General features: G+C 40.0%; 3 protein-coding genes across 3 annotated transcripts in view; 2 read left to right on the top strand and 1 right to left on the bottom strand.

Moving 5' to 3' along the window:
• The first annotated feature begins 71 nt into the window (after positions 1–71).
• LOC140943689 (putative fructokinase) lies at positions 72–1,212 on the top strand. Its single transcript, XM_073392801.1, has one exon. The coding sequence runs from the start codon at positions 139–141 to the stop codon at positions 1,084–1,086; it is 948 nt and encodes a 315-aa protein (XP_073248902.1). The 5' UTR covers positions 72–138; the 3' UTR covers positions 1,087–1,212.
• A 2,053-nt stretch (positions 1,213–3,265) lies between these two features.
• On the bottom strand, positions 3,266–6,479 carry LOC140943774 (protein cornichon homolog 4-like). The gene is made up of 4 exons (XM_073392885.1): positions 6,411–6,479; positions 5,297–5,409; positions 4,300–4,440; positions 3,266–3,552 (listed from the first exon to the last, which is right to left on the bottom strand). Exons 2-4 carry the CDS (start codon positions 5,392–5,394, stop codon positions 3,501–3,503), a joined length of 291 nt encoding a protein of 96 aa, XP_073248986.1. The 5' UTR covers positions 5,395–5,409; positions 6,411–6,479; the 3' UTR covers positions 3,266–3,500.
• A 783-nt stretch (positions 6,480–7,262) lies between these two features.
• LOC140943882 (protein FAM161B-like) overlaps positions 7,263–13,055 on the top strand; it is a 7,100-nt gene continuing 1,307 nt past the window's right edge. The window contains exons 1-3 of the mRNA XM_073392997.1: positions 7,263–7,848; positions 9,811–10,942; positions 12,437–12,643. Of these exons, the coding sequence (XP_073249098.1) occupies positions 7,263–7,848; positions 9,811–10,942; positions 12,437–12,643 (1,925 nt within the window). The remainder of the gene's footprint in view (positions 7,849–9,810; positions 10,943–12,436; positions 12,644–13,055) is intronic.

The following is a 13,055-nucleotide window of genomic DNA, read 5'->3' as shown; positions in this document are numbered from 1 at the left end:
CGGTACTTTCGTTAGTCTTAGACGTGACTTGACACTCTTGTGCATGTGACGTTCACGCAATCACAGTTACTTCCTACCTACCTACTGACCGTATAAAAACGCACTTTTGGAATAAGTATAATTTTAGTGTGAAGAATAATGGAGTCGAGCTACATCGCTGGCGTAGAACTTGGAGGGACGACTTGTCTTGCGGCGATTGCCGAGTTAAGCCAACCCACGAACATAGTTGAATCTTTTGAGGCAAAAACGACATTTCCTCAAGAAACACTGCCGCAGTTAGTTAAATTTCTCAAAGCAAAGCTTGCGAGTTTGAACATTGCGTCTTTCTGTGCGATCGGAATCGCGTCGTTTGGACCAGTTGACCTTCACGAGGATTCCGAAACCTATGGATACATAACCTCGACACCCAAAGAAGCTTGGAGAAATGCTGAAGTCCTTGGATTTTTTAAACGTGAATTTGGCGACTCCACAGCCATTGCTTTCGAAACGGATGTCAATGCTCCAGCCATGGCGGAGATGGCCCAACGGCAGTGCGCTCATCCACCCGGGCCTTCATCTCTAGCTTACATCACTGTGGGAACCGGAGTCGGGGTGGGGGCTGTGGTCGACGGTGCCCCCATCCATGGGCTACTTCATCCCGAGGGGGGCCATATGATGATACCTCCCATGTCCGGCGATACCTACACAGGGGGATGCGCCTTTAATCACGGTTACTGCGTGGAGGGAATGGTGCATTCTAAAGCAATTGCAGATCGAGCAGGGGTCGGGAAAACCGAGTTGCACACACTTTCGGATGATCATGATGTCTGGGAGAAAGTTGGTTACTACCTGGGTGTCCTGTGCCTCAACATCACCTATCTGATATCTCCTCATGTGATTGTCTTGGGAGGTGGCGTGATGAAACGCAAAATTCTCTACAGTAAAGCGCGCAGGTGGTTCAAGGAGCTGAACAAAGGATATCTCAATATTGAGAAATTCAAAACTGAACAGGGGCTGAAAAGCTACATCTGTGAAAGTGTATTTGGTAATTCAGCAGGGATCACTGGAGCTCTGGAAATTGCAAGAAAAAAAGCCTATGGCAATTAAGTTACAATGTTAGGTAAAGAAATGATTTTGAATTATTAATCCAATGAGACAACGTAAAATATGTTTACGTGTACCTGTATATACCAATTTCGTTTATTTCATACATAGCAGTTGTACTAGCCAATCAAGGTCAATTTTTGTGGAGAAAGCTAAAAAAGCTCTTCTATATTTTACTGCAGTAGCCTTATCCCTATACCCTAGGAACACTTGTCCATACCTTCATACAATGGGGGGGGGGGGTCATCCAGACCCTGAGATAAGGGGGAGGGCCTGGTGTCAAAATTTTTTTTCCTGCCCTTCGGACCTCAGTTTGGTCTAAAATAAAGGGGGGCCAGGCCTCCCCTGGATCCACCACCATTGGCTAATATATAGGCCCAAAAGGCTGCAAGTGACTCACCAACAAGTTGCCTTGTACTTGAAAAAAATAACAACAACAACAAATTTCATACAGTCAAAAGTCATCTAGTTGCCTGGTTCAATTCCTTTCAAATTTTTTTCAATTCTACATTCTGTAGATTAGCAAAATTAATAAACCTCTCAATGTTATGTTACAAAATGTCTCAGCAAAAATGTGTACTGTTTTAAAAGATGGTTATTAAATATTATTGTTACGTGGGTAAGCTTTTTCATCTTTTAAATGTCTAAGGATGCTTAGTACCAGTTACATGGGAGAGACAGGAAATTGGAATAACGGAAAATCAAATGGTTTGTACCATTTGGTCTGGGATAAGCTTCTTAAAATACTGTCTGTTAGCCTGAGTAGCTGGGGGGGGGGGGGGCATCGTTATGCCTCAGGTACTTTCATGGTAGTGAAGCCATCACACGCAGCGAGCAGCAAAGCAGCAATCCCAATCTTCACGCAACTCTGCCACAAAAAAAACTACAGCACCCACCCTTTAATTCCTCCAGCTACACAAGCGAATGGGCTGTCTCTGGGGGCAATACATTTTTTCTACACTTTTTAGTCTGTCCAGTTTATTTGGATATACCAGTACATTGTGGCTTTTATTATTTGAATTCATTTGTGCAAGTGGTAAGCACCCTAGATTTTTTGAAATTTCCTGTTATTTTTAACAAAGCAACACATATTTATTTATGTATCCAAGCATTAATAAATTTATTTTGATATTTGTTGCCAATGACTGTACTTTAGTTATTATTTTTAAGTATAAATAATGGTTTTGTTAAGGTATGGTTAAAGGTTTCTGCAGTATCATAACAAAGTGTCATAAAATGATTTGAAAATAGTTTGATTTTTGTGGTCCCAGTTATTAAAGGCACACTATGATTCCTCCACCTAAAATCATTCAGTGCTGTGGAACAACTTTCCCTTATCGGACAACCAGGTAATTGAATAATTTGCATCAGTGCACAATGAAAGCTTTCAAAAATCATAAAACATCCCAATGCCAGTTGGATAAAGGTGGGCCTCTAAAACTAGAACAAAGGAAATAAAAGCTATACAGATTGAGGCATTTTCATATCAAGGCAACATTAACACCGTACCTGCATTAATTTTGCTTCTACAAGATAGATTTTCACAATACTGATGCCTTGTATAAAAGTCTACCACAATGCATTTGTGATGTTGCTAAAAGCACAAAATTTAGTTAAAGAACTGAGTTGCTGCATTACAAGAGTCTCATCCGGAGAGTTACAACCCCATTTACCAAAGATACACAAAATTTCCTGTAGTTATCAAAACATTTACTAATCCATGGTTCAAATTTTGTTTGCCTTTATCCTGATACCACCATACCTTGCTAAATACAAAAAGAAAAGTACAATAAAAATTGAACCAAAGATAAAATGAACTATGAAATTAACAATTTACATCTTTATAACTATCCATACCTTGTGTATAAAAAGATCGATCATTGGAGTATTTGGGGCAAAGAGGAATTACTCCAGAATTAAATTGTGTTTTTTAAGGAAGGTAAGAAATTGAATAAAAAATCCTACAAAAAATATTAGAAGACAACTTCACAGTATTCCATATTTTTGCAAACAAAAAGACTTGTGTTATACAAAAGTTCTGCAAAAGTTCTCATGGCAAAACCGCACAATTTCCTTCTTTAAGACTCAAGAGTCCACAAAAAGTCATAAAACATATTAGGTTTATTGCTTTGAACTCTCTAGCTACTGCACACCCCTACCCCACCCCCACCCCCACCCCCAAAACTTGCTCCTGACTTTGAAGGTCAAATGGCTAACTTCCCAAGAGAGTTTCTCGAACATCACTCTATGTTAACTGACGTACTACACAAAGAGCTATGCAAGCATTTCATGGCAGAGTTTTGTACTCTGACCTGGAATTCTTTGTTGTTAAAAACGAATCGTGACAGCTTTTTCTGTGTTACTGAAATGGCGAGCTTTGTTTTTCAGAAGTCCTAATGTGTCGAGATCAAGGTCCTTCAACTTTTTGACTTGGCTGAGCCACTCTCTGCTAACAGGGCAGCAATCATACTGAAATAAAGTTCAAATAGATTTTTCCTGAATATATAGCTGTTAGAAAATAAGGATAAAATAGATTAAGAACATATATGGATGTATAAAATAATATTACACACATGAGCTGACTACCAAATTTCATGGAACCAATCTCAAAACCTGCATGCATGACAGCCATTTTTCTATCCAATGAATTGAATCTTCACTTGTTCGAACATTCTGACAAGGTCACATTTAGCAACTCTTTCTTCGCTCAAACATCAACATGTTATGTGTGAGGACATACCATGCCCAAAAAATATGCTTGAATAGAGTAATAAGAAAGTGATCTATGTACAAGAATATTTACTACTTGTTTTACATTGGTTTTTAAGATGTCTTTGAAGGGTTTTGGTAGCATGGTCGGCTTTTTTACCCAACTGCATCATAATCAAAATTACCCCTTGTCTTTGTTTTCCAGAGCAATTTGAACTAGTGATAAGCTCTTTTTCAGTCAGTGAAATTAGCCGGCAGCCGGCTCTTAGCGACATCTCTGCATCACCATACCCAAAAACAAAAGAAAAACACAACTAACCTGAGGTAAAAAAATAACTACAACATAACCATTATGAAACCTCATATTTTTTCATTGGATTTACAGTCATGGGCTTGATGGCCTCTTGATTCTTACAACACTCAAATCCAAACCTTGAACAAAACGTTAGGCAACCCTTCACCCCAGCCCATATACATCTCAAAAAAAGGAGAAAATAACACCCTTACCTGTAAAGATAAAGGAAAAAGAATACAAGATGAAATCCAAGTTTGATCATAGCTTCTTTGAGAAACCCCTTTAATTCATGCCTGTTGTGAATCTCTGCTGGGTCATACAACCCAACATTTCCAGCTGGTTTATTAACAAATCTAACAAAATACACAAAGAAGAATTTAATTAATAGATATGTATTTCTTTGATAGATATCAGCTCGGACCTCTTAACCAAATAGTGTGGCTTGTTTTTTGGTTTCCTACAGTCAAGTAACTTGAACAGTGGGATAACAATAATTTTTAGCAAGAGTGTGGAAGTGAGAAAGTGGGGGAAGGAAGATGGCATTTTCCTTTTTGAAGTTACATGTAGTTTGAGTGTCAGTAAGTGAGAGAAAATAATATTGAGGACAAAGTGTCTAAAATAAGCCTGTCACTGATTGTAGTTGGTTTTTGTGCAGCAGTGAACACGGATTCACAAGACGCCTACACCACTCCCCCAGCCCTGCCTCCTCAAGCTATAAAGTTTTATTCTCTGCCTCAAAAACACACTTGCTTTATATTTGGCACAAAGTAGAGGCAAAAGGGGGTTGTTCAAGGAATGATGTGATTTCCAATAATGTTATTGTTGGTGCTGGCAAATAAATCAATTTTGGATCACCTAACTTCATTTAAATTATAGATAGAAAGATATGTGTGGAGAGATGGACTCAGAATTGAACCCATGACCCTCCAGACACAAGTGGGATGCTCTAACCAATGATCTACTAAGAACTCTAGTGATGAGCGGGTAATTTGTGGGCTGACATAACAACTGCATCTGGAAGTCACATTATGTTAAATAAACACACAAATTAACTGCATCACGCATTCACATAAGTACCCTCTGGGCAATAAATAAAACTCAGAAAAAAAATCTGATTTGCATTTGTTAACAAAAAACAGTGCAGAGCAAATTACTATTGCATCTTTGGCAAAGCAAATTTCTAATGTAACATCATGAAATTAGACCCACCTATAAATAAGCCACCCTGATAAAGGAGCATTGATTAAGAAAAATATCCACTGGAAATGGACGAGGAGAAGGACAGTTATAACTCCATGAGCAACCATTTCTGGTAGAATCCACTGAAAATAAAAACAATGTCATCAAGGACCCAGAAAAAAACTGAATGCAAAAGATGCTAACTTCACTATTGTCTGTACCATACTTTTCAAGCACAATGTTTACAAATTAAGAACAGTGTTCCAAGTGCATCACACGCAATCACTGGACTCTGTAAAGTGAATTTAAGGGTAGGGTGAAAAGAGGGAAACCATTTAGCAATGTTGCTGCTAAATAAGTTGAATAGCAATGTGGTACATTTTACCCCCCAGGAACAGGCTTTTAGCCAGACATTGAAAACTGGCCTTCCAGAAGACATGTTTCCCAGTAAATTATAAGAGATTAAGTGAATTTCCTTGTATTCCTTCCAAAAAAGGGCATCCATAGGATGGCTGGACACCCTTCTGGCCAGGAATCATCTTGCAACAAATGAGGTTGATGTAGGTTCTTAGAATTTGTTGCAGAATGTAGAGAGTTAGTTCTGTACATGCTGCTGCATCAATTGACGTAACACCCAAGTAAGGCATGACTACAGGATAATTTTATCCACTCAGAGGGCAGTATTCACGCACCTTGCAGCAAACTGATTTTTTGAAGACAGGTTTGAATGTGGGTGGTTAAATGCACAACATCGGCCTTCAACTCATTTCACAGCAATAATTCAAAACAAGTTGCAGGTTTTTGTTTCCCACTTTACTGTAGCTCAACCAAAGGAGGTGGAGTGATCTTGTATTGGATTGGCTACACAGAATTTATTGCTGTGTTGGTAAATGCAATCCCTGTTGATTGACAGAGCACAAAAAGTAGGAATTTAAAGATATTTCAGGGATTTCACCTGTAATAAATGGTGTAATTATTTACTGGATTAAACGGTATACCCTGGAAAATAGCAATCTATAAATATTTTTGTCTCTGGCACTTAAATTAAGACTTGTATCTTAACTGGGTGTGGTTAGAAGATGTCACATAGACTGTATGATTTTTAGAAAAAGACCAGGTTCAATAACTCTTGTTAAACACCTACCACGTTAAGTCTTCGACAGCATGTAGTTGCATTGATGTAGTCGCACTCTAAGTCCGATAAATTAATGATCTGATTATTTTACACAAACTGCATGTCAAGGAATTTCCACAAGACAAATAAAGCTCATATATATAATTTTTTTTTCGCTACGAAAAATTCACTCGTAAATGTGTATGAAATAAATAATTACGTGAAAAATATTGACAGCAATCATATTCATGACAATTTCTTTGTAACAATTATGCAGTGTGGAAGTGTTTGTTTAGGTCGAAGATGATACAATATCATGTAAACTAAACGACTTGGCTCATTTCTTATACTTTTTTTTGCTTTAGACGCAAAGTGTTAGGCTAAATTTACGGCGCATCTCCACTTTTAAGCGAATGAAAGATAAAAAAGTGGCTAAGTTATTAAAGTTAATAAGTTGATGGAAGGATACAAAATATACAGTGAGAAATAATAAGCAAGCTCCATCGATGAGACTAAACACGTACAACGCCGCCTCCGACATTTTGAATTCTAGAGACCGTGGCTATTACCAAAGGGAATGGGAACGACAACAATGAAACGAGGCTTTCGTGCTCCAAACTATTTTTCGTAGAGAGGAGGGGGACAAAAAGATCTTATATTCTACAATATCACAAATTTATGGAGAATTGTTATAAATAGAAAACAGCAGTTTACACAGAAAATATTCTTCTTCTATAATTCTACCTTAAAGCTTTCTTGAGCCTCCATAACTTAATTAGTGTGGGTCAGGTCATAAGATTCTTGCAACCCTACCAGGGGAAGAAAGTCATTTGTCTTGGTTGTCAAGACAAAACGCAGCGGTTGTTATGAGCTCAGTTCAATATGGCGTCTGGTCATGGAGGGGCCGTTATGAGAAATCTCTGTTATAAAGCGCCAAGACATCCCAGAACAGAGCTACCTGCCACGACGAATGAAAGAACAAGAACTAGTTTAGAAGCTGAACAACCAGCAAACTATGGTTTGGAAGTAAATGGTGCTAACAGGCCTCCATCTTCGCGTAGTCACAAAAGACACCACAAAGGTCATAAGCCCAAACTGTCAGTTAGGGAGTCGTTGTCGGAGTCTCTGCGGGAGCTAGACGATGTTGACGAAGAACACTTTTACCAGCATTTGTTGGCTTTGAAAAATGAACACAAGAAAACTCTAAAAGCGGTTGAAAAACTTTATTATACCGAAAAAGACAGACACCTTGCTGGATTTGAATTGGATTCAAGGACTAAAATAGGTCTCGGCGACTTTGACGAAAGAAGAATCCCACAGCATTTTCCTTTACATGATTATAATCCCTTTGAAGAGAGGGATAAAGATAAGAGAGAAGAACACATCGAAATCCCAGTCATGCCAAAAGATCTAGTCAAGGACATGTCAGTAAAAGATCAAAGGAAAATAGAGGACAAGGAAAATGAAGGTAAAAATTATTATTATTAGGGCCATTTATACAACAAAAAATAAGACATATCTTACATCATGATCAGTGGACATGAGGAGTTTGCATCTTATCATCTCATTTTTCCCTTTATAAATTGCCCCAGTATTGATTCTATGCTCTCTATCTAAACATTACAAAACCTTGCAACTTGCTTATATCTGAAGATGTTCAAAATTTCATAAAAGGGTGTCCACCATCAAAATTGGAAAAAGAAAGAAACAGTCAACCATCAAAGCTGCCACCCCATTGATACTCTCAGAAACGAAATGGAAATCGTTGCATCACTCATCTTGCTTGTCTTTGCTTTTTCACCTGTTATGGGCCTAGCTTCATAATGACTCCTATGTTGATTTACTATGTTGATTTACTTGTGGGAAACTAGCCTGTACAGTGGTGTTATTGGGGATCTGAGGTGGGGCTTGGGAGTCAAGCCCCACGCTCATGCCTTAAAAACTCTCTGAGGAACCCTAATAATGATTGTAGGGGCTTTATTCTACAATAAAATTGTTGAGACATTGTCCTCACATGGGGTAACTTCGGAGAACAAAACAATACACACCCTTCCCTTCTCAGGGCTCGAAATAACGGCCGGTCAACGGACAATGTCCGGACTGATTGTGGATTTGACCGGTCAAACTTTCGTCTTGCCGGTCACGTTGACCGGTCAAAATTCAATCGTATTGAAAATGAAATAAATTTAAGGTTCCTGCTGTTCAGTTGTTTCAGTTGTTATTTATCGAGTCGCTGTGTATTGCGGAACTTTGATATGAAATCCTGGTGACATGCAACAAGAGCCGTTGTTTACAATTCGCATTGAAACAGACATCGGGATTCGCCCATTTCCGGTCACAAAATTACCAAATATTTCCACTTTTATTAGTAATTTTCAAGTTGTACATTTGTCCCTGCGTATAAATTAATTCCTTAAGCGGAATAAATATTATCAAAAGCAGTGTACTGCAAAGGGACTATAATTCATAGCAACGTTACAATAATTATTTCACTCTTCGCAAGTTTATCGATGTGTTAATCGGCCGCGTGCGTAATGTAAACATGAAAGGTTGTACAACCGTGAACCTGATAACAATATACAAACACTCTAATGTTTGCCAGCTATTATTGGGTTGTAGATAACATTTTTATGAAAAACATTCAAGTAAAAACTTGTTGTGATTATCAAGGAACATGTTCATTTCGCCGTTGTATTTTACTTTTATTGTAAAGCACTTTAAAGTGCTATAAGCTCTTAGCAACGACTCTTGGGAAATAAATTCGTAACATTTTGGGTTTGTGGGCCCCTAAAAGACTAATTCATCATATACTTTTGACCGGCCAGAAACGATACGTGACCGAGCAAAAATGAATTTGGCCGGTCATCGTGACCGGAGACTATCCGAAAATTATTTCGAGCCCTGCTTCTCCCCTCCAGTTAAAGTTGTGGTGTTTGTCATTTTCTTTGGGTAGCTTGAACAGCAGCACAATATTACACTGAGGGGTTGGGGTGGGAAAGCCTTATATTCTGTTTTTTAAATTGGCAAAATTTTAAAGTGGCCCTTTAGGGCAAGGTGTCTAGACTAATTAAATTGTTGCCGATTGCAGGAAAAACAACGAATTTTGGTCAGTAAATTCAATAAACCATCGCTGCAAGTATCGCAAAAGTAGATGAGCTCATTGCCAAAATTAATCAGGCCCATAGAATACTGGACAGACCCACACTGGATGCAGATTTTTCCACAGAGTTTCAATTCCCCTCTCATAATTATGATCTCTTTGCCCTTTGCCCCCCATGTCTTAACATATCTCATGCAGTTTTCACTGTGGCTTCACAGGGTAATACGATCAGGAAATTTTGTTTTCCTCCTTCCCGAGAAAGACAGCAATATAGGGAGGGGGTGGTATAGGTGCGAATACTAACTTTTTACTTCATGTACCCTTCTGCAGGTGACTCTTCTCTAGAGGAGCTGTCAACCCCGCGGAGAAGATCCTACAGTGATCCTGAAGCCTGGGACGATGAAACGATAAATTCAACGAGTGAACGATCAGAAGATGGGACACGTTTATACCAGGAAATGTATCCGCGGAGGTCGTCCGCATTGGATGTTGTTGAAGACATGTGGGAAGGGTTCTCCGTTTATGATTATCCGCCAGAATCGAGCCCTCCCCGCGAAAGAATACAAAAGAAAAAAGAATGGACTCCGCAGATAACAATTCCTAAGCCATTTGGTATGACGGTGAGAGAAGCTAAGAAGAAAGCAAAAATCACAAGATCGCAGACGATTCTTCAGGAGGATTTGAAAAAGAAACAAGAAAAAGAGGAAGCAGAGCTGCATAAAAAATTCCGCGCCCAACCTGTTCCTGCTACAACTTTTTTGCCTCTTTACGATGAAATAACTCGTCAAAATGAATTGAGGAGATACCAAGTTAGGGAGCTCAGCAAAGCGATTCTAAAATCTACTGAAAAACCATTTAAGTTCGTGAAACGCGAAGAAGAAAAGAAACAGCTGCGGCGAACAAAATCCCTTAGTAATATAGCTGATCTAGAGAACAAAATGGAAGAAAAGAAGAAGTTTAAAGCGAATCCTTTTCCTGATCACTTGTTCGATTTGACTTTGGCTGACAAGGTGGCTGAGAAGGAAGAATACAGAACGATTAAAATGCGAATGCGCGCGCAAGAAATGCTTGCCGTGTCCCGCTTGCCTCCTAATATGGAAGCACGGGGTGAAGAATACACTTTGGGTCATTTTCGCAGCAAGTTGAATAAAGAGGGCACCAAGAACGCCTTCATAACAAAAGAACACAAGTTTAGACCCCAGATAAATCCTGATATACCGGATTTTGACGATCTGCACAGACAGTTTGAAAAGGAGATGAGGGACAAGAAAAGAGAACGGGAACCTACTGTGTCCGAACCATTCAACCTAAGAACGGCGCGTGTGTCCACTGCTCGGAAATCCAGGTGCTCGCGGTCTCAGGAGATACCCATCATTGGTCGATCGTCCAGGGATCGATCGGTCAGCCGGGAACGACCTTCGAGTGCCAGGCCTCATACTCCTCATGATACGCTTCCATTTGGGTAGGTATATAGGCGAATCTTTGCTGACCTTATTGTTTAACCAGGAGCCCATTACCCGGAGAGAGCAACTTCCATGTACTCGTGTCACGACGCTTTTACCGACCCGGTTATTTTTAGAACGATTTGACGCGAATTTAAAATATCTTCTTACAGTCAAACCTCCAATAACGACCACCTTTCCACAACTGCTACTTTTTTGGCGGACAGTCCATACATTGACTCTTGTTTAAACTCCCTACAACGGTCAGCTCTCCACAAGGGCCACTTTCTTCCCGGCGTGCCCAATCGATGAAATTCAAAACTAGATAAAATCGATTGTAATCGATCTTAATCGATAGTGATTAATCGATTGATATCGGAAATCGATGAGAATTGAAGATCGAAAGAGTTGCGAGTATCGATTTGGCGGAACTAATGAGAGGTCGATTTGGAGCAAGTCTGGCTAAATTGAGTTGAAGCAGATGCTTCTTAGTTTGGCCTCGCGTAAAATTAGAGACCTTTAGATTCTAAGACAAGGACGACTATACTATGAGGACGAGATTTTCTTAATACCGGGCATTGCGCGCGCGTGCGTGAATCAGCGTCATTTTGGCGGGAAAACGTGACAGCCGGCGTCATTCTAAGACGAGTTTTAGCGAGAATAGGGACCTTAGTATGCGACAACGGCGACGTCCATAAAAACGTCGCTGAAAAATAGACTTGGCATCCTTCCACTTTTTTTCTCGATTATTCTAAGGGGCTCAGTTACTGAACAGAAGGGAATTGGGTTGGAGCTGAAGAGAAGGGACCACGCCCCAGTTCTCACAGGCATAGTAGAATTTATCGCCTTGCCGTTTCCGTTCCCAGGTGAACTTGAAATTTGGTCAATTCACGTCCTAGTTATGCAGGGACGGCAAAGAAATTACAAAAAAGCGTGATGCACGTGCAGAGTTGTTGTTTTGCTTATTACACCCACTGCTTTTTTTAAGATCCTGTTGCTGTCGCCGTCGTAGTTTCGTAAGGTCCCTAATGTCGTAGTGGCGAAAATGAGTTATCAAATATCATTTTGCGATGGGGAGAGGGCTTTAAGCAAAGGAAGGGGAAAAAAAGGACAGTGAAGCTTTCCGGGAAATCTAATTTTTGAGAATACGCGAAAAAGCTTTAAATCAAATCTCTTACTCGTAGTCGTTTTTGTCCTCAAATCTAAATGTTTCTACTGTGTTCAACACGCAAACTTTGAATTAGAAACATTTATTTCTTCTCTCTCATCGCCTCTAACCAGAGGAGCACTCGCATTACCTACAGCGGTGTCACGTGCCTGCCTCTATGGGTGAAAGGGGTGTGAGCCGGGTCTTTCATCCCGATGGAAGTCTTCATTTTTTCCCTAACATCTCCTCCCATTTCTGGCGAGCGGAGCGTGCTGCGAGAGAACGCGTGCAGCTCTCGCGTGACTTCTCGCGACTCCCTCCGCTCGCGGGCTGTGTAAAAGTAACAGTTACTATTGTTCTCTTTCAGCACCACGGAGTCTACGCGTCTGCGCGAGAACACGGTTCGTAAGAGCCTTGAACAGCGGAGAGCCAGTGAACAGGATGAGATTAAACAAGAACAACGTAGGAGACGGAGACAGAAGATGTTAAAACCAGAAGTGACGAGAAAAGTTTTGGCGAATGATAATAGCGGGCAGCTGAAAAAAGCCGCAAAGGAAAAAGTTCAAAGTTTCAGGTCAGAACCATGGTCATGTTGAACTTTTCCTGGGACGATGTTTCTGGTGTCATGCTCTGATTGTCTTAATGTTGACAGATTCGAAGCATTGAGAGATAGGATTCTTTTCGCTGGGTTATTATGCAGTCAAAGCTCTCCCTAAGTACAATCACATAAGCAGACAGTTCTACTTAGGGCCGCCTTGGCAAATCCCCCTTTTAGCTTTCCGCTACCAAATCGTTTCCGTAAGCGGCCGACTCCAATCTTTCATATCTTTTGACTCTTTTAAGTCTTAAAGCCCAGTTCTTTCTAGCCTGCAAGTAAGCTCTGCTGTTCTGTCGAGAACAAATCACACAATCCGTCTTTCTGGGGCTAAGGTCTTTTAACTTGTAACGTACTAAAAAGATGCCCTTTTATAAAGCCTTGCAGCTAG

This window comes from Porites lutea, chromosome 7, assembly GCF_958299795.1.
Source record: "Porites lutea chromosome 7, jaPorLute2.1, whole genome shotgun sequence".
Classification (NCBI taxonomy): domain Eukaryota; kingdom Metazoa; phylum Cnidaria; class Anthozoa; order Scleractinia; family Poritidae; genus Porites; species Porites lutea.
Note: the sequence above shows the minus strand (reverse complement) of the source record. Positions and strands in the feature narration are given on the sequence as shown.